Here is a 25683-nt window from a genome sequence, read left to right as displayed (position 1 = left end):
AAAAGAGATAACTAATGAGAACCTGCTGTACAGCACAGGGAACTTTACTTAATGCTCTGTGGTGACCTAAACAGGAAGGAAATCCAGAAAAGAGGGGGTATATGTATTCATAAAGCTGATTCACTTCGCTGTACAGCAGAAACTAACACAACAATGTAAAGCAACTATACCCCAATTTAAAAAAAAAAGAACTCATGTGCTAAGGTGGTGAGGCTGAGGTGTGGAGTATTAAAGGCCACATACCCTAGAGATAAGAGCCAGGTCTACACCCCAGGCCCTCCCACTCCCACTCCAGCCACAGCCACGTTTTCCAGGTGGCAAATCACTGCAGTGACAGCCACTCAGCCTACAGGAGTGTGCTTCTGCCTTCAGGAGTGTCAGAGGTAAGGAGAGCTTTTCTGTGCATGCCGTGGGTGGGCCACGGCATGTAACAGCGATGGGAAGGGAAGAAACCCAGGATTCAGCGCCCTCAATATAGAAGGTGCCAGATACCTCTCTAATGAATAAATATGTAATTAGAAGCACGAACAAATTTCCAGGGAAAGTCCATCTTACCTCTTACAACAACAGATTACAGTCCAGGAGAGGATTCCCAAGGCAACAACAATGACAAAGGAAGCAATGATAACATATAACACGCTCCACTCTGCCAAGAGAAACAAAATATTAAGGGCAGTGAAAAGAGAGGCTAGAAGGGAGGTCTGGGCTGCCCACCTTGGGTAGGAGATGGCTTCGCTCTGTAAACAAGAAGGCCCCTCGGGCTGCCCAGGGAAGGTGAGACCTTGGAGTTAAAGGCAGCTGAAACTTTAAACCTTATGAATTGCCCCTGTTTTCTAGCTGGTGCTCTGAGATCCTGGGGAAGTGGGGCAGGCTGTAAGGAGCTTTAACAGAGGGAAAGAGGGGAATGGACACCTACGGGCTTCCCTGGGGCCAGAGTACACAGGCACTCCAGAAAGGCAGGAGGCCGTGTGGCTCGTCTGATTTAGGCTGCATTTTGTAGTTGCTCTGATTTAAGCTTGTTTCTTCTTAAACAACTGCTTGAGGGGAGTTCCCTGGCAGTCCAGTGGTTAGGACTCGGCGCTTTCACTGCCAGGGCCCAGGTTCAATCCATAGTTGGGGAACTAAGCAACTAGGATCCCGCAAGCGATGCTGGGAGGCCAAACAAAAACAAAACCAAAAACAAAAAACTGCTTCAGAGCTTTCCTCTAACCTTGAGCAAGTGTGGAGGAAGGAAGTAAACGTCCTCTGCAAACAGAAAATACACAAAGTTCTTCTCCTCGTTGCTCATCTGCCTTGGAAACACCAACACCCACCCACTCAACTCAGAGCCACACTCAACGCCAAACCAGCTGGCACAGTTCCAAGCAGAAAACTCACCACAGTTGCTATCTCCATCCCTCAGCTGCACCTTGATGAAATTCTCCATCCAAAAAGGGTCACAGATACAGCGTTTGGTGAATGAATCACAGTGGCCATGGTCAGAACAGTTCAACTGGCATGCTGAAAGTAGCAGGAAAGGGAAAAAAGTCAAGGGGCGTCAGAGCCAGGGGGTGACCAAATTCCAGTGCCCATGAAGATACGAAGGGATCCCCTGCTCAATGGCCTGTGACGACATTTCCTGGAGACCTGCCCCAAGAACCTTTATAGCTGGACACAGTGCCCATTATTATCATCATGGATAAAACTGGAGCAGTTAGAAAGGCTCCAGACTGTTTTTACTTGCTGTTTCTCCATATCAGCAGTTCTTAACCTTTCATGCCCCACAGACCCCCTTCTCTGAATAACTGCCGAAATAAAACACATAGTATTACAAAGGAAGGCAATTATACTATACATGTTTTTGAAGTATTTAAGAATACAGAACTTTAAAATAATATGTGCGTCTTTATTAAAATATTAAGTAACAAGATCTAGAAGTGTGTCTAACAACTGTCATAATTTTGAAGTGGTGATGAGTAAAAATGCTAGTTCATTATGTAGCATGACACAAAATTATCTGAGATTTCTATTGCCTTAAAGTCACACGTTCTGTTAATACTAACTGTAGTTTCTTGCCTACCTTCATGATTGAGGAAAACAATAAATTTCAGTTAGAGGTTCGTGAAAATAAAGATGTAATTTTTTTCCCATTCAAACTCACAGCCCCTCTGAATGCTATCTCAGGGGCCCATGGAAGGTTAAGAAGCTCTGCAATGAGTGGAGACTCTTTCAAGAAAAAATGGTAGTTGAGGAAAGTGATTATCTCCTTGTTCCCAGAGAAGAGGAAATGAAGCCCAAGGACAGCAGGGACTGACAGGTGAGCTGTGGACACTGGGTGGACTCTCATTCCCAACTTCCCAGAATTACTCACTGACAGTATTGATTTCCAGGGCTCTGAATATCAGAAAGTCTGCCTTTTGCTTCCGCAGCTCACTCTTGAGCATCACTGCCACCTCATGGCCTTTGAAGATCTGGTGAGGAGGCTCATTTTGAACAAAAAATACCATCTTGGTGCTGCAGAGACATGGAACAGTATGAACGAGCTGAAGCTGTCAACACGATAGCAGCAGCTATCATTTGCTAAGTACCTTCTGTTTGTGCCAGACCCTGTGCTAAGTGTTATACACATTCACTCACAGGAAGCCCGTGAGAAAGGGGTTATCAGCATCATCTCCATTTTACAGAGGACAGCACTGGGGCTCAGAGGGGTTAAGTAACTTGCCCAAGGTCACACAGTTAATTATGGCAGAGCCAGATCCCAACTGATATGTCTGACTCTAAAGCCTATGCTTTTAGAAGAGGCCTAAGCTGCCCCAACTAACAAGAAGACCTATTCCAAAACCTAACTGGAGGCCAGAAAAATGGGGATTTGGTTATGGGTACATCCCTGCTGTCAGCCTTTTTTTTTTTTTTTTGCGATACTTGAGCCCCTCACTGCCGTGGCCTCTCCCGCCGCGGAGCAACAGGCTCCGGACGCACAGGCTCAGCGGCCACGGCTCTCGGGCGCAGCCGCTCCACGGCACGGGGGATCCTCCCGGACCGGGGCACGAACCCGCGTCCCCCGCATCGGCAGGTGGACCCTCAACCACTGTGCCACCAGGGAAGCCCTGCCAGCCTTTTAACAGCTAAGAGTGTGGTGCTGTTGGGTTTGTGCCTGGGTTATCTATGAGACAAGCCACAGTGCTTTGTAAAATATAAATTGTTGGACAGCATCAAAGCATTATCCGTAGGTCAAAACATAGCCAAAATGATCATTACTATGACAGCAACAATAAAGACCCCACACAATGGTGTGGCCAGTGCAAGATTATGTTATTCTAGGCCCAGAATCTGTTTGTTTTCTGACCGTCAACTTCTGTCCAAGGTAGACCATGTCTGAACTCACTTCTGGGTGGCACAAAATCTGTTCTGCCTTGGCCTCCATTTTCGGCAGCCTGCTTCGTGACTCCGTGTTAGTCTCACAAACTGAACTTTCCCAATCAGTGGGTCACATTGGGTTTATAGGTGAGCCCCAGGTATTGATCCCCACAGCACAAGGGTGGCTGGGTGGGACCTGGGTATCCCAGAGGCCCTGGACCAGCTGCTTCCAGTATAACTGTCTATTTATCCCAAAGTGCCATATAAACAGCATCATTTTCTATGGGTGAACTGACATGAAAGTTTGGGTAGCCCTGTCCTAAAAGCCTTTTCAAAGCTTGCTGCATAGTGAGGCTAACAATGGGGTACTATAAACTCCAGAATCAAGAAACAAACCTTTTCCATAAAAGATTTGTGGTCATTTCTCATACATATACTACTATGTATAAAATAGATAACTAATGAGAACCTACTGTATAGCACAGGGAACTCTACTCACTGTTCTGTGGTACCTAAACGGGAAGGAAATCTGAAAAAGAGGGGATATATGTATGTGTATAACTGCTTCACTTTGCTGTACAGCAGAAACTAGCACAACATTGTAAAGCAACTATACTTCAATAAAAATTAATTTAAAGAAATCTGTGGTCATTTCTCATATTTTCTCCTAGTTACCTAATTCATGCTTATAGTTTCAATTTTTGTCTATATACAAATAACCCTCAAATCTTTGTCTCCTCTTCCTATGTCCCTCTTGAGTGACCAAATCTGTATCTGCAAATGCTTGCTAGAATATCTATACCAGATCATCCACAGTCATCTTAAATCCAACATGTTCCAAAATAAACTTATAATAATCACTAACTCATTATGTGTTAGAGACTACACAAACATTATCTTATGTAATCTTCAACAACCCTATAACATGGGTGCTAGCATTTTTATAAGTGAAGAATGGGTTCGGAGAGGTGCAGTAATCTGCCCACTGTCGCAAAGCTGTCACTAACAGAGCAGGGCTCAGAATCCAGGTCTGCCTGGTGTGAGGCCCATGCTCTTTCCCATTGTAATACACTATCCCCCTCCAATCATATCCTCCTCCTGAATTCCTCAGCTAAGCCAATCTAGGCCAAGCCAGAAACCCAGAGTCACTGTGATGCTTCTCTCTTCCTCGTGTCCCAGAGGCAGTGACGGCAAGTGTGCAAGCAAACCCTTCCGCAATGCTCTTACCCGCACTCTCGCTAGTGTCTTCCACTGCTTTGTCCCAGCCAATTCCCACCAGCTTGATCGATCCCAGCAGCCACCTTCCCTTTTCCTATTCCCAGGCTGCTGAGCAGAGGTTAAAAAGAAAGTCCTAATCATCATGCTGTCTCTGACCCACTGAACCCTGACTGCATATTAGATTCACCTGGGGAGTTTTAAAACTTTAGGTGCCCAGACCTCACTCCAGACCAACTGAACCATAACCATAATCATGCGGGGGTGGGGCTTGGGTAATGGTATGTTCATAAAAGCTCCGGGTGACACTACTACGCAGCTGGAGCTGGGAATCGCTGCTCTCACCTCATGTGTCTAACCTTGGTTCAGACTCCAATATTGCTCAAAGCCAGCATCCTTTCCTGGAGCTGCTGTTCTCAACCTTTACCACTTTCCTCAGACTGCCCACCTCATTCTCACCTCCTCAAAGCAGATGGCCTTGCCTCCAGTTTCAGAGAAAAAACAGGACGTTGGTACCAATACGAAAAAACAGGATGTTGGTACCAATACTCTCAAATTTCATCCTTCTCTACTTCTAAATTCACCCATAATAGCACATCTTCCCTCCTTTCCTCCTGCCTCCAGGGAAAGTGGTCTCCTGCTCTGCCCACAGCCAGCGCCCCAGACCTACCTCCATTTATAACCCGCCTCCCCAATCTCCACCATCTACCTTTCCTCTGCACCTTCCCCTCAGTCTATAAAAATGTTCAAGTATTTCCTATCTTTAAAAGGTGTTCTTCTGAGCTTGTCTCCCATACTGTTTTCAACACCAGCCTCTTCAAAGAGGCATTAAACTTACCATCTCTGTATCCTCAAACTATGAAAAAAATTTTCTCCCAGCATCTAAGTAAAATGATCTCACTATAGTTCTGATGATCTACTAATTACAAACCCAAAAGCCTGTTTTGCGTGCTCACCACACCTGTCTTTATAGCACCTGAATCCTTTGGCAGCGCCCCTTACTGCCAGCTTGTCCCTTAACTTCCAGCAGACAGCTCCCACCTGGTTTTCCTCCCATCTCTCTGACGGCTGTTTCTTAGTTTCCTTTGCTGGCCCTTCTTTCCTTGCCTCCCCCTTAAATATTGATGTTCTCCACAGCTCTCTCCTCAACCCTCTTGACACTCTCCCAGCGTGTCTCATCCGTCCTCATGGCCTTAACGCCTGCCTGTATGTAGTGATTCCCTACCTCAGGCCTTCACTTCCACCTCAAGTTCCAGCCTATATGTGCTACTACCTGTCCCTATGTAACCCATAAGATATGCCAAATTCAACAGTCAGAACTGAACTCATTATCTTTTCTTTGAAACTGGATCCCTAATCTCAGTTAATGGCATTCACCATCTATCTAGGCATCCAAGCAAAAATCCTCATACTTGATGGCTCACTCACCTTCATTCCCCAAAGGTCACCGAGTCCTACTGATTTACCTCTGAATTTCTTTTAATTTCCTCTTCTCTTCTGCCATTTCCGCCACCACTACCTCAATTCAGGTGTTATCACCTTTTTTACTAGACTAGTCCAAAAGCGTCCTGATTGGTCTCCCAGCCTTTGGTCTCTCCCTACTGTTTTTTTTTTTTTTTTTTGGCCGAGCCATGCAGCCTGTGGGATCTTAGTTCCCCAGACCAGGGATTGAACCTGCACTCCCTGCAGTGGAAGCGCGGTGTCTTAACAAATGGACTTCAAGGGATGTCCTGATCTCTCCCTATTTTAGTCTAGCCTCCACACTACCGATCTCCCTAAGGAAAAAAAAAATCTAATATCCTTGCTTCAAAAACAAAACAAAAAATTCACACATATAAAACCAACTAACTTGAGTCCTCCTATCCGAAGTATTAACACTAAACTGCTTGCTTGTTTATGACTATTCTCAGTCTACAGGGCCAGCCTTATTGTCCCCCATATCCTAGGGCCCGGTAAATGCTCTGAACCCAAGGACTTCTTCCAGAGGAAACTCCGTACTTTCATACCACAGGACCATTGCTCATGCTGTTCCCCTATTCTGAATTTCCTCCTAGTCCTTCTATGCTTCATCAGGGCAAGTTTTACTTCTGGAAAATCTTTGAACTACCTCAACCCTCCTGGAAGAACTAATCGCCCTTGCCTGTGTCTCCATGATTGTGTTACCTGAAAACTGGGTTCTCTACGTGGTGTTGAGCCAAAAGACACAACCAAGTCAAAAACGAGAAGGAAGACTTTTATCACTTGCGGCAAGTAAGGAGAACACCGGGATCTTTCCCAAAGCAGTGTCTCTGTGAGCAGCACAACTGCGGAAGCTTTAAGCTCAGGGTACATGCATATTCGTGAAGGGGCTTGAGCAGAGGAGAATTCAGCATAGAATTGGGACAAAAGTCAACAGAGTCCAAGCTTTAGCTGAGGGTCATGAGGGTCAGAAAAGGTCGATATCATCATTCCTTAGGTTCCAGTTGATCTGGTTGTCAAGTACTTCAGGCTACTTTTACTACTGAAACAGAATTGGGAGTCTTTACAACTGATTTACTATTTTTGCTATTGTTACTTCTCTTGCCTGAAAAGAGTCATTTGTTCCTGCATTCCTTTTTGTTTTGGCCACACCATGCGGCTTGTGGGACCTCAGTTCCCCGACCAGGGATTGAACCCGGGCCAAGGCAGTGAAAGCCTGGAATCCTAACCACTAAGCCACCAGGGAACTCCCTGTTCCTGACTTCTTTTTTTCCCTTAAGATCATTCATTACCGAGACCTGTTCAAGGGCAAGTACTGTGGCCAGGCTTAGATCACAAAATGGCTTAGGCCAAAAATGGCTTTGCTTAGGTCAAGAAAGCCATGCCTGGTTCTCTTTCTCTGAGGACCCCCTACACCATCTGCTTACAATAGCACTTATTCTGTCAAATCCACCCTGTACTGATGCTATATGTTAACTTGATTATCTCCCCTACTAGACTATGGTCTTCAAACATCATAGGCCTCTTCTGACCTTGCACCCTGCTGCAGTGTCTAGTACAGAGCCCATTACCTGTACTAGAAGAGTACATTTCTTCTTCATTAAAAAAATGAACACTGGGCTTCCCTGGTGGCGCAGTGGTTGAGAGTCCACCTGCCGATGCAGGGGACACGGGTTCGTGCCCCGGTCTGGGAAGATCCCGCATGCTGCGGAGCGGCTGGGCCTGTGAGCCATGGCCGCTGAGCCTGCGCGTCCGGAGCCTGTGCTCCGCAACAGGAGAGGCCACAACAGTGAGAGCCCGCGTACCGCAAAAAAAAAAATGAACACCACGAGTGGTTCCTGGTCAGAGAGCCCACCCTTCTCTACCTACCCACACTATTTCTCAGCTCAGTCAAGAAGCCCAGGGGACCCCCTGGTCTTTCCTTTTCTCCCCCCATTCGTTGCCCAGCTACCTCTGCTCCGTGTACGGCTGAATCTTTTGCACAATGATGTCGGAATCCAGCACCCCCAGGAGGACCCCAATCTGGCGGATGAACATCCCCTTCAGCCTCTCAGTTAGCTGACTGACGTTGACATCCAAGATGATCTCCACCAGGTTGTTTTTCCTGGGATCTGGAAAGCATGTGGATCAGTCATGGCTTTCGAAGTAGGAGAGTTAACATAGACCTGCCACTGTGCATGTGCTTTGGCCCAGGAGAGAATGTGGTGAGAGCATTCAGAAATGCAACTGCCCTCCTTCAAAATGGAAAGGCACAATAGTGAATTCCCCATTGCTTTGTCCTGGTCCCCAGCAATCTGGGGCTGGCTTGGAGAGCTTCAGAAGCACTCCTGGTCTCTACACCAACCTGGCAATTACCACACATGTGCTGGGGACCAGGCCGAAGTGATGGGGTTTAGTGAAGGAAGTGGGGAACAGAGAAACACTTTAAGGTTTGTTTTAAAAGTCTCTGCCCAGTTGGCTTTGCCGAACTCTCCAGGCCAAGTGGCAGGTAGCTAGCGATCTCTCCTGATCCAATCTGATTTTCAGTAACTTGCTGTACTTTGTTTACAACAATGGGAGGGAAATTTTCCATCTCAACAATCTTATGGGAATGCATCTGCCCTACAGTGTTGAAAACCATAAACACAAAGGAAATACAGGCAGCCAAGAAACAAGGAATTCCTTAAAACAACATCACAGCCGGACGATGTTTTTACAACTCTAGAACTGTAAGACCATTGTGCTTTACACTTTTGATTATGTCCTAAAGACTATTTTACACTTGCCAAGTTAAAAGTGACTATTCAGAATACCTATTCACATACTTGGATGCACCATTTGCCTGTCCTGATGTATAATTTATATAATTAGTAGACTATCTGTGATCTGATTTTAAACACAGAAGAGACTTTATAGTGTCTTGGCTGTTGTCCTTCAGAGGTAGGACAAGGACTGGAAGACCTGCCAAGATCCCTTCCCGTCTAAGACATCTGTACGTTAGCTTGGCCTAGATAATAAAGAGTAGGTTTAAAGTTAATACCTTCTCATCAGTTGTTCAGGAATTTATAAAGCTCTACCCCACCCTGTACTCACTGCCTCCCTATTACCAAATTAGCCTTGATACAAAACAAAAACATGGTTCTATTTAGGAAAGAAATTTTATTTCTGCAAATCTTAAAAATGTAAAGGATGCCAGTTACTTTACCTTCCCTGGGGGTTGTCAGATAAAAGCCTGAGGCTCAACTTACAAAAATAAATCATTTTCTGCAGCTGGGTGCTGATAAGACACCACGACTCAAGTTATTCCTGTGCTCAGATTCCCAAAGCACCCTGGGCCCTCTCTCATCAGTCACACGCAGAGGAGAAAGTGCTGGAGTAGGGGCCCAAAGGCCTGGCTCTGACACAACTGCTGTGTGAAGCTGAGCAAGACCTGCCCTCTCTGAGTTTCTGTTTCTCCGTCTGAGCTAAGTAGGGGGAGGTCCATATTTCTGCGTGGGTAGGAGAGGTCTTGTTGGAACAGAAAGTCTCTAAGGAGCTCTTAGCTTGGGGGTTCTAGATTTTTTTAAAGCTGGATATGCCATCTGGCTCTGTCCATGCTGGGGGAAGGGTCTCAAGATCGAGACCCTGCTAGGCTGATCCAGCAATTCCACCCCGACTCCTCGGTAAGTGAACTCACCAGGTTTCACCTCCACAGTGGTCCGGTCTGTGTCACTCTCGCCCTTCGCATCAGTCACTTTCAGGTGAAATGCGTAGGTTCCCTCAACCAGGTTGGAAAGAAAGAGGACAGGGCGGCGGTCAGAGTGATTTAACACCTCCTGTGCGGTTGAACAACATGGCTATACGGCAGAACAAAACCACACTCCTTTCGTGGAGTCAGCTGTTGTGTCTGTCATAATGAAGTCCCCTCTGGGTTAGACGGCTTTGACTCGGGGCAGTTCCTGCTCTGTGATGGCACTACAGCCCACAGCAACCAGGATCAGGGAAAAGAATCACATTCTGTTCCACACTAGCTTGAGGGGTGACCCTAAGCAAGTCATCTGACCTCCCTGGATTTCAGAGCACAATCCAGGTTTGACATAAGAGACCGCTTGGTTAAAACAGGTACTGGAGTGTTTAGCCCAGTCTCCTCTCCTCACCGCACCACCATGACCTGTGCAGCTCTCCACCTGCTGGCACACTCACCCCCGCAGCTGGGCTCCCCTCGTCTCGAGTCCAGAGGTAGTTGACTATCCCCTTGTCATCTGAGGACTTGGAGCCGTCCAGCTCTGCCGTGTCTGTGGGCAAGGTAATTACCACATTCCCAGTTATCTTGGCTATAGGTGGTTTATTCATTTCTAAACAAAGAGAAACCACGGAAAAAAATGTAACATTCAGAAAAAGAAGAAATGCTTCTCGTGATGCTTATAAGGAAATTAAACTTCAAAATTATCTTAAATGGAGAACTGTTTTAAGTGCTTATCCATGCCCATGCCAGCAACTAACAGTGTAGAGCTAACGCCACCAGTGCCACAGGTCCTGAGGCTCCATTCCCACCCAGAGAAATGTTCCCCTGACACCAGTACAGTAGAGGGGACAAGTATAGTTTCCTCTTGTATTCTCATAGCAGCCTCCCGCAAAGGAACCCATTTCTCTGCTTGGGGATATATGATGATCGGAAACGAAGGCCTAAAGTGGATTAAAGCCCTGAAGTTCAGGTTTCATCAGCTGATACCACAAATTATCTTCAAAATATGGCTGAAAATGTTATTCTCTGAACATCTTTCTTGACTTCTTCCTTAGCACTTTAATAGAGAAAAAGAAGAGAGACACTTTTCTTATTCTGGGCCCCACCTGCAGCTTTGTTTACTCAGTGTGTGCTCTCTACTCACTGAGTTCAGTATACTGTGTTTGGGGATCACCTGCATATCTGATAGCTTTTCCTACCATCAGCTTACAGACCTCTCCTAAGACCATCACTGATCACTGTGCCTGCAAACCAGAGCAAGGCCAATCCACTTTTGCTCAAGTTGGCCTCAGTGTGCATGCTCCTAGGATGAGCACGGGAAGCTCCAGTGCAGGGCAGTCATTCTAAGGTCTGACAGCAGGTGTCACTGTAGCTAGCAGGAGAGTCACAGAAACCCCAGCAGCAGAGGCAAAATAAAAATGCAAGTCTTCCCTGGTGGCGCAGTGGTTAAGAAGCCGCCTACCAATTCAGGGGACGTGGGTTCGAGCCCTGGTCCGGGAAGATCTCACATGCCACAGAGCAACTAAGCCCGTGCGCCACAACTACTGAGCCTGTGCTCTAGAGCCTGCGACCCAAAACTACTGAGCCCGAGTGCCACAACTACTGAAGCCCGCGTGCCAAGAGCCTGTGCTCCACAACAAGAGAAGCCACAGCAGTGAGAAGCCCACGCACTGCAACGAAGAGTAGCCCCTGCTGGCCACAACTAGAGAAAGCCCGCACGCAGCAACGAAGACCCATGGCAGCCAAAAATAAATAAATAAATAAATTTATTTATTTTTAAAAAAATACAAAGGAAAAAAACCTTAATTCTCTCCCTATTCAACTGAGAAGGAAGAGAAGGAAAACAAGAAGTTAAAATTCACCTTAAAAGTCGCTCACTCAAAGGCTGTTGTAGAAAAGCAACTAAGAGTTACCCTAACCTCTAACTTCCTTCCCTACTTTGTCTCTAATCAGTTTCTGCAACCAAACAAGAGATGATGCATTCTTCAGTTATCTGGCCCAGAGGCTGCTGCACCAACCCAAGGCAGTGAGGTACCTTCTTTGACAATGACATTCACAGAGCTCTGGCTTTGCAGGTTCCTCTCATCCTTGACGGTCAAGGTGAAAACGTAGGTTCCCACTTGCAGCCCAGTCACAGTGGCGACACTGCTGTTAGCATTCTCAAGCTGTACCCCGTCAGGTCCCCTGGACAAAGAGAGAAACCAGAGGGTGGAACTGTACCTGTCTACTGCTCTCCTGTCCCCGCAGGAGCAGACAATTATTGCCTCAGCTAAGACATGAACTACTGTTTCTCACACCTTGAGAGGGCATGTTTAAAAATATTCCATTTGGACAGAGTGTCATTTGGCCCCAAAATACAGGCTACCTGCTGATCAGAAAATTCCATTCACCAGCTTTCAAACACATCTAGCCTTATCCTTTGTAAGAGCTTCTAGAACATTCAAACTCTTTGCTGCTCCAGTAAAAGGAAGAAAGTGCTCTGAGCAGGTCTCTGATCAAAAGAATGATTTAAGAGTGATGTTTCTGAAAAGCATTTCTGGCCCAGTGGTTGGTTCAGCTCTTGCCAGAAAAGAAGCAAAATGCATTTCTTAGTCACATGCCAAACTCCCTCTCGCGGAAAAGTCAGGGAAAGGAAATGGGCCAAGGCTACAGAGGAACTCTCAGGGAAAAACCATCCTCTTCTTAGCAGTTCTACAGGCAAAACTCCCTCCAGCTCCTGGACAGGGGCCACAGAGGAACCAGGATGCCCTGTATCTTTCCTTCTCCCCTGTGGCCTCACGCTGCAGGTGAGCGAGCTCTGAGCCAGCATGTAGGCACAACACTGCACATATACCAGACAGTCCTTCTGTTCAAGGGTCAAAATGCCTCAGAGCTTTCCTTAACACTGCAGGACAACCAGAGAAACCTGTAGACTCCCAGGTTTTGCTCTGTTTTGTTTTGCTGTTTAAATGTATAACCCTGACCCTAGCAGCCCCCCTTGAAACAGATTCTCCTCCAAGAAGCTATGCTAAGGATTATTTCTGCTGTAAACACTAATAAAACTGAACTAAAAGGTTTATCTGCTGTATCTTCAGTAAACAGTTATAATTAAAACATGCTGGGTTGAGGAAAATTAGGTTCTCCAAAAGATAGAAACGAAAGCTAAGGAAAATCATTTCTAGAATCCAACTCACTAATCGTAAGTCAAGTGCTTTTACAAGTCAAATTACAGTCCCTCCCCACCCATCTCTAACAACCTAGTCAAAAACAAAAGCAAAAACAAAAAACCCAGTCTGTCCTATGGTTGCTACCTTTGGAAATTGGGAATGCTTTTAACTCTTCCTTGGGATTGCTTCCTGTGGGATCCTGCATATAATCTGAGTTCCATTTGTTATGGTTTAAAGGAGCTGAAAGAAACTGTGAGAACCAGGAATGGTTCGATTAGGTAATTCCAATTTAATTAGTATTATTTTGGTTATTGCCTTTGGCCTCTGGCTGACATAAATGGTATATGGTATCTACAAGGAAACAATAACAGAGTAATGCTTTCATTTTGGAGATGAATTTTCAATTCCCCTTAAGAGCTGCTCTGTCCCATCCCCCCTGACAGCCTTACCCAGTTAATTTTGAGCAACAGTATTTTTCTGCTCCATTACCCCTTCCATCCTGCCTCTCAAGTGTAATTAAACTATGCATTTCAGCAAATGGACTGAACCTGTAAAAGCACCAGAACCACAAAGTACTACCTGGGGACAGCTAATGGTAAGCATTCTTTTTTTCCTTCTTACAAAAATTATATTTTTCTTAGAGTTGAAGTTTGGGATTGCAAACATTTCTTTCTCAGTAATCCCCCTTGGATAAGCTAATAAGAGAAAGTAAACTCTTAAAAGCAAATAAAACCTTGCTCTTCAAAGGTCTGGAGCCCTTGCATACATAAGGATTTTGTGTCAATACTCACTGTGTTTTTTCCCAGAGATATGAGATAATTTTCTGATCATCTGAGCTTTTGCTGCCATCCAGGGTTGTGCTATCCATGGGAAGAGTCAGCTCTTTATCTGGACCTGCATCTGCCTGTGGAGGCTTGTTGTTTTCTAGAAGACAAGAGACTTGGGAGTTCAAAAGCAGGCAGTCCAGCTGGGAAAGGAGAGGAAACAATTGGGACATATGTTCTGGAAGCCTCAAGGACTCTCCCTCTCCACTCATAGGACTGTCAGATACTGTGTGAGGTAAGGGTATGGTCAGGGAGCTCGCATGAAGAATATAAGACTGAAACGTATAAAACAACTCTGAAAGAACATGGATTGAAGTATAATGCTATAGGAGTTCAAATGAGAGGGTCTGAAAGATAAGGTAGGGCTTTCTTGAGGAAGTGGGCTTTAAGGTGGCCCTTAAAGGACATGGTGGGAGGAGTTCCCTGGTGGTCTAGTGGTTAGGATTCGGCACTTTCACTGCTGTGGCTCAGGTTCAATCCCTGGTCGGGGAAGTGAGATCCTGCAAGCCGCAGCCAAAAAAAAAAAAAAATAGGACATGGTAAGATTTGGGCTGGCAGAGACTCTATCTGCTAGCTCCCCTTGAAGGCACAATAACTCGCCAAGAGCAAGGGCACAAGCGAGGTTGTGAAATACTCCTTCTCTCTAGCTATGAAGAAAGCACTTGGGGAATGGACAAGAGCAGCTGCCAGGGGCTTGGTGGATTGGTAACTCCCACTTCCACCCTCATGGAGCTCAGAACCCAAACCCTCTTCTCCCCCCAAGGGTCAAGGGACCAGCCAACAGAAGAGCCTGCACCACAAGGTTAGAACTTACCAGGCTGCACAATAACAGTCACTTGAGCGGTGGCCTGCTGTCCTATTGTGTCAGTCACTGTGAGTTGGTAAGTATAGTCTCCTTCTTGCATGGCAGAGAGCTGCAGGGTCGGTGTTCTAACACCCTGGATATATAAATACAGACAAGTGGACTCCCGGAATCACATCATACAAGAAGTCCTACTCTGGTCTAAATGATTTACCCAGTTTTCTAAACCTAGGTTGGTAGTGGGCCATTACCTCCCAATTCAACATAATTACTGAATGCTCAATCAGACACTGTGGGACATCTTGTTAAAAGTTTCACCCTTCAAGGAAATAACCCTCTGACACAGCAACAGTTTCAAATAAAGTCAGAGCTCTCACAAGGTAGACGAGTACAGGAAAATGTGCAGAGATAATCAAGATCCATTTCTATGACCCAAGCAGAAAGAAAACCATTAACATATAGTAAAATAACACAATTTACAAAACAATGTTCTTCCTACTGAAGCTACACAGCGTGACCCTAACAAAGCTGCCTCGATAAAACATGGCAGCAATGACTCAAGATGCTTTGTAATGCTGTGTGTGCCCTTACAGGTCTGTACAGATTCTGCAACAGCGGAGAAACCTAACCTAACACCTTGCAGACATTTTATTTGGCCTTAGGGTTCTTAAAAGTTGGAAAATTTCACATAGAAGTCTAGGTTTCTGTCTTGTCTTGAAAAGCTGGAGGACCTAGCAACACTGGGACGATACTCCAGCGTGGCAACAACCAGCCTGACTGGAGGGCTGCTGACCCCTTTGGTCAGGGCTTACGCCCTCTGGTTTGCCACAGTCCCCATCCAGTTTTCTTCATTTACTTACGTTACCTACCTGGTGACAGATCTAGTCTCTTCTTAAATATCTCCAGAGAGAAGATGCTCACCATCTAGTCAGGCAATCTCCTCCAATTTCTAATAGAGCTCACTAAGATTTGCACTCTTCAGCAGAAACTAACACATTTTAAAGCAACTATACTCCGATAAAAATTATGGAAATATCTTGCTGCAAGTAGAAAAAGGCCTATGGCCCATTAACCAACTGAAAACTCAGAGAAAGCCTCTGTCTGCCTCTGCCAGCAGTAAATCCTAAACACAGAATTGAGAGTTGAGAGCCGTCTTGAGCTTTAACCACTGTTTCCAAATGTTGCTGCTGCATAAATTTGTCATTACGTCACCCAGCCAGCTCCGAGCATGTCACCCGCCGGTGGCCGGAGACCATGGGGGGCTCGGTACAAGGTGTTTCTAACATAGCAAGGGTTTGTGGGTTTTGTTTGTTTGTTTTGTTTATTTGAGAAAAACGGAAAGGAAAATGATGCAGCATCTAAAGCATTCAGATTGGACAACCTGCTCGAATTCTGATCAATGCTTCATTGTTAGCGTTTTGCACATGATTGTAATTTTTATGTCAAAAGAAGCCAAAACTTGCAATACTATTTTTAGCAGACAAAAAAATAAAAGAACTAAATGTAAAATGTATAAATATTTTTGACTTGAACATTTGGATGGCACTGGGTGCAAGTAGACCATTCATCCTTTGGACGGAATGTTTGGGAAAAAAGAGACTTTTGAAAAGGAGACGGTTGCTGTAAAGAGTCCATGGAGGGGTTATGTAGTACTGTAACCCACAACTGTTAAAAATAAATCAATAAATTGTCCTGTGCCGTATAAAAAAAAAAAAAAAATTTGCACCCTTGTAGCTTCTAAAGAATTTTACTCCCTGAAATTATCCTAGAGCAGCTACCAGTCTTTTCCTCTAATACTAAACATTTAAGATAAAGTTTTTGCTAATGTGTTAACTAAAGGCCCCTTAATCTTTCTAGATTTTTTTAAAAATTCAAATGTTCTATTCACTAATCTGACTTTGGTTATTAAGATGGAGAAATATAAGCCTTGGATGGGTGACCCAGTCCAGCAGCTCTAATTCCCTGGGCAAGAAAAGACAGAAACTATTCCCTCCTACCTGCATCTCCATCACTTTCCCTTTGCTGTTTGGGCTGAGTGACCACTCATAGCTGGTGATGCCGTGATCATCAGTGCTCTGATTCCCAAAGAGGGTGATGGAGTTTTGGGGCAGGGTGATCACTTGGTTGGGGCCTGCATTGGCCACAGGGGGGTAATCCACAGCCTTGTTCACTGTCAGGCTTGCAGTGGTAGAGTTGGTAGCTCCATCAGAGTCTACTACAGTCAAGCTATCAGGAAAGAGAGAGGAATGCAATCAGGGATGGTCTTAAAGAAAGAGGAATAAACATGGAAGAACTGAAAATCAAGGCTAAAAAATACCAATGTGGCAGGATTACCAATCGGTAACCAATTCTAACGCATTCTTTTTGGAAAGTTAGAATAATACTAGAAGCTAACACCGACTGAGGGTTTACTGTGTGCCAGGCACTGTTCTAAGCACTTTGTATCTCATTCAATCCTCACAACAGCTCTATAAAGTACTATCCTCATTTTACTCCTTATACATATGAGGAGACCGAGGCCAAAAGAGGTAAAGTAACTTGCCCAAGCTTGAAAGCTTGAAAACAGTGGAGTCAGGATCTAAATCTAGACAGTATATCTCCAGCACCATTTCACTCTGCTGCCTGCAAGTGTCTGTGGCTGGGACCTTTATAAGCATTGTCTGATCTGGCCCTCACAACAATCATATAGAATAGGTATCATCAACCTCACTATTATAGAAGCCTTAGAGAGGTAAGAAACCTGCCCAGAGCTAAATAGTGAGCCAACATGCAAGCCCAGTTCTCTGACTCCAAAGCCCAGAACCAAGTTTTAAGAAGCAATAATCCCTGGCCACTATTCCTATGGGGTTCAAAGACGCTACACTAAATAAAGCAAGCTCTGACTGCAGCAGGCTCTCCTCCCATCATCCTGTTTTGGCTGTGTACACAGCACAAGAATGGACTTCCTGGGCAGACAGCCTCTAGGATGGACCGGGGGGCTAGCTCCAGTAAGATAGAAGCCTGAGATGGAAATGAATTCTCCTACGCAAGCGTCCCACAGTTTGTGCCAGTGTGAAAGAGAATTTGCAAGAGAAAAAAAAATGTTCATTTGTAAGAGCAGGCTTCTACCTAAATGATGCCTTCCAGCTGAACAGCCTAAAGCTTCTCTTGCCACCTCAAAATGTGAGCATAAGCAAGCAAGGAGGTTTGGGCTGCTTCCATTTTGCTGACAGAAAGAGGAAAAGCATATAAAAGACATGTCGTTTGTTTAAATCTCACAACCAGCCACAGAAAGAGCCAGACATCTGTGGGGTTTTTATCCCACAATCTCACTTTTTACCTATGATCTTAAGGGGGCTTCTGATATTACAGCTTTTAGAAAAAGAACACAAAAACATCAGACACACAGACATGTGCAAATCAGCAAACATCTGAAAAAGAAAAATCCACAGAAGTTTTCCTCTTTCCAGTTTCTCTGTTTCCAGTTTTTTTTTTTTTTTTAACATGTCTTATTTGTCTCCTATTTCAGAACAAAGCAAGTTATAGACAGATGGCAAAATGGCAGCTGCCCATTACGCTGACTTTCACCTCAGACAGTCCCTGGCTTGCACACAAAAGTTCTGGAACCAAACAGCAGCTGACCACAGGGCTGGGGAAAGAGGCCACTGCTGTGTAAAAGCAGGGGAGAGGAAAAGGTAAGTGCAATCAAACAGATTGGACCTTAATGCTAATCAAACCCAATCCCATCATTTCATGGACTGAGGCTTAGAAAAAAAGAACTGCACCCAATATCCCATTCATCCAAAACACTCTAGGTTAATACTGTGGTTAAAAGCTCAGACTCTGGAATCAGACAACCTGTGTGACCTTGGGCAAGTTACTTAACCTCTCTGTGACAATATTTCCTAATCTGTAAAATAAGAGCCATTATAATACCAGGTACAAGGGTTAAATGAGCTACTGCGTGCAAAGAGCTCAGAACAATACTTAACACAGAAAATGTTCAAGAAGCAGTAGCTATTATTGTTACTATTTCAAAAAGGATGAACATCGCCCAGGCTAAATTCCATAAATGTTAAAATTCCTATATTAGAAATCCAAGGCGAAAACCAACTCACATTTCCATTTTAACTCAGTGAGAAGGCTCCTACCTTGTTGTAATAGCAGCTACCCTTCATTCACTTGAAGTCTTGAGTCAGTGAGAGTGTTGCTAAGTCAGAACTTGTATATTTATTTGTATGGTAGGTGCTGTGCTAGGACATTCCTTGCTGCGTCTCTGGTAGTGTCTAAAACGTGGTTAATCTCAGATCCAGTGGGGAAGACAGATACCCATGAACAAGCCGTTGCACCATGGCAGGCACCACATAGAGGCACTGAGTGCAACAGGGAAAGAGGAGGGACATACCCTCTCCTCTCTGGAGGGATCTCAGAGAGCCTCACAGAAAACTGAGGAGGTTCTTAAAGATAGGCGGAGTCCCAACAGATTGAGAAGGGCATTCAAGGAAGCATAAACAAAATACATATAGGCCAAGTCAAGGAGCAGAGTAGAATGAGTCCCGACTTGGGGATTAGAAAATCTGCATTTCAGCTCTAGCTGTGTGACCTCAGAGAAGTTAGTAAATACACCACGCCTCATTTTTCTCAGATGTATTGAGGATGGTATAGTGTACATATGGTGTTTGTGTGACACTCAGGTACGAGTGCTTTGTAGCCTACAGTGAATAATGCAAATATAAGGAGGATTACTCTAGGGTCAGCCTCACACTCATTAATCACAGTCTAGTATATCAACACTAGTTCCCAAAAGAACTATCTTTGAATCAAATTCTCTGAAAAGCCCCAACAGAGAAAGATGCTACAAATCATATTCAAATAAACCACTAAGTCAAAAGTAAAGATTTTGATATATCCTAAGTTGAGGAAGCATTTCCCAAAGGGGAGAGATGAGAGTAGATTCCTTCTAGATTTTTCCTGAGAAAAGGCAAAGGAAGATGGGCCCTTTCACTTAATGACAGAAATTCTAAAAAAAGGTTTGGATATATGCCAAATAAGGCTCTGAGAAGGATTAGCTCTGTGGATCCTGATCTATTATGCAAGAACCTTTGCCCTAAAAAGTTATCACTATTGTGACCACAGTTACAACATGGCTCAAAGAACCAGGGGAACCAAAGGCTATATTATCAGCCAACTCTACAGGGAATTTGATATCTGTCAGAGTGACTCCTATAAGAATGTAAAACCCATAAGGGGAAAAAAATGGCCTATGGTAAACTTGAAGGATCCAAATTTACCTGAAAGTGTAGTTCCCAGGGACGAGCTTACTTAGTTTTAAGATGGCCGTATCTTCAGAAATCTTCTCTTCTCTCAGAGGTCCCTTAAGTTCTTCCCAATGGTACTGGACGATCTTATCATCATCCGTGCTTTCTTGACCATAAAGAAATATCAGTTACAGCAGGAGAGCACTGGGTCTTAGCACTTATCCAGTTTATACAAACCAGGGCAACTACCCAGAGATTTGAGGCTAGGAAAACTTCATGAAATTACAGACTATCTCCCCAGAGTGTTTCTTCCCTCAGATTATTGGGTCATTCTGCCTCTCTATGAATATTCCACTGCGTAGTTTTCCAAGGACTCCAACACAGGCAACCTCTGGTTAAAACGCTACTGTATTAAGTATATGTATAAAAAAAGGAGAATCAAAAGGTCTTAAACACATGAAAAGATATTCAACCTCACCTAAAAAAGAAATGCAAATTTAAATTACACTTGAGATAGCATTTTTTAACCTCTCAAATTGGTAAACACCAAAGTTTCACAACACATTATGTGGGTAAAAAGTGTGGGGAAAGAGGCCCCCTCATAAGTCATGGTGGAAGCATAAATTGATACAACCTCTATAAGGAGCAATTTGGGAAAATTTATCTTTGTCCTTGCAATTCCTCTTCTAAGAATTTAATCCTTCAGATCTACTTGCACTTGTGTTGTGTATCTGTAGGACATCTAATATTTGTGTTAAATGTCATGCTTACAAGATTATTCACAATAATGTTATTTGTAATAGCAAGTCAAAAATAATCTAAATGGTCATCAATAGAGATTGAAAACAAGTACATATTCATACAATGAAATCATATATTCATATCATGGAAGGTCATGTAATCGTTAAAGGAAAAAAAGAATGAAGAAGTACTGCATGTATTAATTCAGAAAAATTCTCCAACATATAGAAACAAGCACTGTATGTAACAGTGCACGTAATGTGTTGTCATAAGGACTGTATATGTATTTTCTTAAATACGCATCAAATATCTCTGGAAAGATACGTAAGATAATACCATTGGTTGCCTGGAGGAAAACTGGATAGTTGGGAGACCGGGAGGGTAGTGATTCTTTTCACTGTGTACCTTTACATATTATTCAACTTTGATCTAATCAAAAATATAAAATAAAATGGTACTAAGTGAACCCTTTCTGCCACTCTCACAAGTGTTTCTTCCTATTCTGCCTCTTCCTCTTGGCCTGCTACTCTTCTGTCCTCCTCTTCTGGCCAGAATCACCTACATGAAAGGTTTAACCCGCTAGAGGTCCCTCTGCTAAAGCAGCAGCTGCCTCTGCCACAAGCCCCTGTTGTGCCAAGACACTCAGGGGTGACGGGGCCTTAACGGGCCTCCAGAGAGACCAAGCCAATGCTGGAGGGCGACAGGCCCGAAACCTCTTGCACACACAGAGCCAAGGCCCAGAAATCGTCTCATGTCACCCATCAGGTGACACTACTCTGAAGGGTGACATGTTAACAATGGGCCCAGGCAGGGGTGTGTGCTCCATTCTGTGAGTCTCTCCAGGAGAAGGCTAACGAGAATCTTGCTAGGCAGTGATAGCTGAGTGAGAGCTCTTTGTCAAGGCTCTCAGTTACTTATCTTGTCATGATAGGAAGGAGCTTTGTTTCCATAGCTAAGGATGGCAACTCCAGGCAAGCGAATTTGAAAACCAGCAAGTCTCAACTAAAATAATGCTAAACACATGAACAATCCTACTTTCTTACCATCTCAGAGCAGAACTATTACTGCAGACAGGCCACACGGGGATTTTTTTTTTTTTTTTGTGGTATGCGGGCCTCTCACTGCTGTGGCCTCTCCCGTTGCGGAGCACAGGCTCCGGAGGCGCAGGCTCAGTGGCCACAGCTCGTGGGCCCAGCCGCTCCGCGGCATGTGGGATCTTCCCAGACCAGGGCACGAACCCGTGTCCCCTGCATCGGCAGGCGGACACTCAACCACTGCGCCACCAGGGAAGCCCCACATGGGGATTTTAAACAGGGCCTGTCTGGTTTTTACTTCCTAATCAATTGCTTCAGATGGTTGGTCTTCCCCTAACACGGCCAAGAGGACTGGCCTAAACAGTATGCAGACATAGTTGGCCCCAAACCTTCTACCAGTACACAGTGAAGGCTCTTCTAAAACATCATGCCTAGACAAGTACTCACGGCTGCCATCAATGACTGTAGAAGTGGTTGGCAGAGAGATCTCCTGGAACTGTGGTGACACAATGGCAACAGGAGGCCGATTCTTACGGGGCTCTGCAAGAACATGACCCACAAGAAATTGGAGGAGGGTCTTTATAAATTATAGGAGAAGCAGGCCATATCTGGGTGGATCATAAGTCATTTTCCATTACATAAGTGAGAGCTGAGCATCACCAAATGGTAAAGTCACAGATCAGGTTGCCATTCTAACCTAAGACACCTGGGAGTGTTAAAGCCTCTTCTAAACCTGACGACTGCTAAGGCCGTGCCCTGCGCATTCTTTCAATTTCTTTCAATGCTCATGTCCTACCTACCACATCAGAAGTACTACAGCAGCAACTTCCTGCTTTCAAGCAAGCTGAGTAGAGGTGGACAACAAACAAGCTTTGTGAACTAGGAACTGCCCAATACGTAAATATATTACAAAAAAAGAATGAGAATTTAAAACCCCTAAAATCAAATCTCCATCTCCTTGGGAATCCTGCAGAAGGAGCAGTGGAGACATGGCCAGGGCTGGGTAACATACCTGGTTTCACTGTCACATTCACATAGCCTTCCCCGTGGGCATTTTGACCATCTACAATCACTTTGAATTCATACAGGCCTGGAGTGAGCTGCAGAAGTGAGAGAAGATCTTTTAGACAACCACAAACAGCAGCATAATATTTAAAATAACGCATATATCTGAATTTTCCAATGTTGTTTCTTGAATTCTCCTCTTCTTGCACCATTTCCAAAATGGAGAAAGTAAACTAGCTGAAGATATGAAACAATGAATTACAAACTAAAAAACCATAGCTTTTCATGTGAATCTTATTACTAGCTGACTCGGAACAACAGAAGGGATTTCAACATCTCTGTACTCCCATTTTCTTTTCAGAAGAACATTAAGGGCCCAACCATCCTACTTCACAGTTATGAAATTAAAACAATCATCTCTGCAAAGAAAAACATTTTGTAAAAAACACCAAACAGCTCTCAAATATCTGAATATTTCCCCCTCTTGATTTCCACTAACTGTATGAACATTAAAAAAAATCACCCACAATCCCATTGTCCTAACACCCCAATTGATCACATTTTTCTTATTTCCTTCTAATCTTTTACCACATCCAAAAAAAGAGCTATAAACAGTACATCTGTCCAACAAACATGTATTGAGAATCAATTATATGTGGTCATTGTCCTAGGCTTGGGGTTTGGAGAGGAATTAGATAAGGTCCCTACCTTTGAGGAGCTCATAGTTCAGTGGTATTCAGGGCCTAGCTAAAATCACGATATATCAAACTTTTTATTATTCTTTCTTCCATTCATTGAGCATGAACACTTTCCCCATTAGAACAGTCTCTTAAATAGTCATTTTAATGGATGCAGAACAGTACATGAACAAATGTGCCATAATTCACATAAGCATCTCACATTGTTGGATATTTGGGTTGTTTCCAAAATTTTACTATTATAACTAATGCTGTGGTGAACACCTTTCAGGTAAAATGATTTTTTTCTTTCTTTTGAATTATCTTCTTTGGGTAAACGCTAATTGAATGCATGGAGCATTTTTGACCACTTCCTTCTTCTTGTAATGCTCTCCTTCCTTGGCTTTCACTTCTAGGCCTACTCCTCATTTTCTTCCATCTCCTCTTCCTTCCATACCTTTAATGACAGTGTTCCCCAGCATTCCAATTGCAATCCATTTATTACTTCACTCTACACCCTCTCTGGATGTTTTCATCTATTCATGGCTTCAGTTGTCAACTATTTGACGCTGGTGTACAAATTTATCACTCCAGCCCGGACTTGCATCCTGATCTCTAGCCCCTTACCCCCAACTACTTATTGGTCCCTCCACTCAAATGTTTCACAGGTACCTCAAACTCACTCTGTCCCAGCATGAATTAATCACCTGCAAACCTCTTCCAAACCTGCTCCTCTGTCTATGCTCCTCATTTCAGTGAAGATCACCACAAACATACCAACATCCAACGAAGTGTCTAAGCCAAAAGGCTAAAATTATCCTGGACTTCTCTTCCTCACCACCTCCACCCAATTAATTGACCACCAAGTTGACCTCCATAATATTTCTCAAATCCACCCACTTCTCTCCATTCACACTGTCATCACCTTAGTTTTTAACCATTCATCATAGCACAGTTGTTAAGAGCATGGGCTTAGAGATGGAAAGTTCCAGTTCAAATCTACCATTTAATAGCTTTGTGCACTTTGGCCAAACCACTTTGTTTTTCTAATTTTTATTTTCGTCATTTGTAAAACAAATACTAATATTTACATCTTGGGGTTGTTAGGAAGGTTAAATGAAATAACTGCATAAAATAATTCGCACTGTTTCTGGCACATGGTAAGAGCTCAATAGGTGGTTTTTAAGTTTTATTTTATTTATTTAGTTTTTTTTTCACTCAGACTATTATTATCTCACACCTACATTTTTCAATAGATTCCTCCCTGGTCTCCCTAGTTTGAGTCTTATCTCCTCCAACCTGCAGTCAGGGTGATCCTTCTAAACTGAAAATCTGAACATGTCATTCTCCTGCTTAAAACCTTTCAAAGGCGCCATATTCCCTCTGGATAAGAGCCCAAGGCCTCACTCTGGCACACAAGGCTCTGTGCCATCTGGCACCTGCATCTCCAACTTACTTGTGCCACTGCTCCTCTCATACCATGGGGTCCAGTCAGGATGAACCACGTAAAATTCCCTTTTTCCCACATTTCTCTCTATTATTTGGCCCAGTGGACATATTGCTTCCTCTGCTTGGGGTATTACCACTCCACCCTTTACCCAGTAAGCCAGTCACCTTTCATGACCCAACTAGGCCAACTCTAAGAAATCTACTCTAACTCTCCAGGGCTTCAATACCCGATGCACTGACCTAGTGGACTCCTGTTATAATTACCTGCTTCTGGTCAGTAGCACCTACTAGGCTGTATTTTCCTTAAATGTTAATATTATGATTAATTCACTAGTAAATCCCCAATACCTGCCACATAACTAGTGTACAATGAACAGTTGTTGAAAGAAAGAGAGGAAAGAAAGGAAGGAAGGATGGACGGAAGGAAGGAAGGAAGGGAGGGAGGAAGGAAGAAAGAAAGAAAGAAGGAAGGAAGGAAAAAGCAATTGCTTGGCCAAAGAATATGAACATTTTTATGGCTCTTAATAACTACACTGAATCCCAAAAAAAGACTGAGCCAATTTACACAGTCATGTGGCCACAAATAACCTAGCTTATCTCCCAAATTCTAAAATCCTTATGTTACCCTTAAAAGCTGTTTAGTGTGTATTTTCAGCTATCACCACTATGCTTATACAATATTCTCACCATAAATGAAAATTTGAGAATCATACACTAACAAATACTGGATGTCAGCCAGCCAGACTTTTGGAGGATTCGCTTCTGAAAGACTGTTCCTAAGTGTGGACAGAAAATTCTATGTTATACATGTTAGAAAATGGTCAACACCTCTACCCCATCCCTGCAAATAACAGGAAGCAAGTTCACCTTGGATAGTTTGAGGACCTGGGCATGTTTCCCTTCCATTTCCCCACTGTAGTCTTCAGGATGAGTAATCAGCTGCCAGTCGTAGGTGTAGGTCTCTCCTATAGAAGGGCAGTTACAAAAACCATGAAAACACACACCTACACACAAACGGGGCAACCACATAGCCTGTGAGTAACAAAATTTTTCTCA

At 44.0% G+C, this 25683-nt stretch overlaps 1 protein-coding gene across 2 annotated transcripts in view; it reads right to left on the bottom strand.

Moving 5' to 3' along the window:
- Positions 1-25683, bottom strand: part of KIAA0319L (KIAA0319 like) — a 109209-nt gene that overhangs the window by 9555 nt on the left and 73971 nt on the right. For both annotated transcript variants that reach the window (XM_029227879.1, XM_029227878.1), the window contains exons 6-19: positions 25495-25592; positions 22509-22596; positions 21944-22036; positions 19755-19887; positions 16482-16710; positions 14497-14620; positions 13650-13782; positions 11748-11896; positions 10171-10322; positions 9665-9803; positions 7961-8120; positions 2351-2493; positions 1378-1500; positions 556-646 (exon numbers count right to left, since the gene is read on the bottom strand). In XM_029227879.1, coding sequence (XP_029083712.1) covers positions 556-646; positions 1378-1500; positions 2351-2493; positions 7961-8120; positions 9665-9803; positions 10171-10322; positions 11748-11896; positions 13650-13782; positions 14497-14620; positions 16482-16710; positions 19755-19887; positions 21944-22036; positions 22509-22596; positions 25495-25592 — 1855 coding nt within the window. The remainder of the gene's footprint in view (positions 1-555; positions 647-1377; positions 1501-2350; positions 2494-7960; positions 8121-9664; positions 9804-10170; positions 10323-11747; positions 11897-13649; positions 13783-14496; positions 14621-16481; positions 16711-19754; positions 19888-21943; positions 22037-22508; positions 22597-25494; positions 25593-25683) is intronic.

The sequence above is a fragment of the Monodon monoceros genome, unplaced genomic scaffold, assembly GCF_005190385.1.
Source record: "Monodon monoceros isolate NGI ecotype Baffin Bay Population unplaced genomic scaffold, NGI_Narwhal_1 Super_Scaffold_18, whole genome shotgun sequence".
In the NCBI taxonomy this organism is placed as follows: domain Eukaryota; kingdom Metazoa; phylum Chordata; class Mammalia; order Artiodactyla; family Monodontidae; genus Monodon; species Monodon monoceros.
Note: the sequence above shows the minus strand (reverse complement) of the source record. Positions and strands in the feature narration are given on the sequence as shown.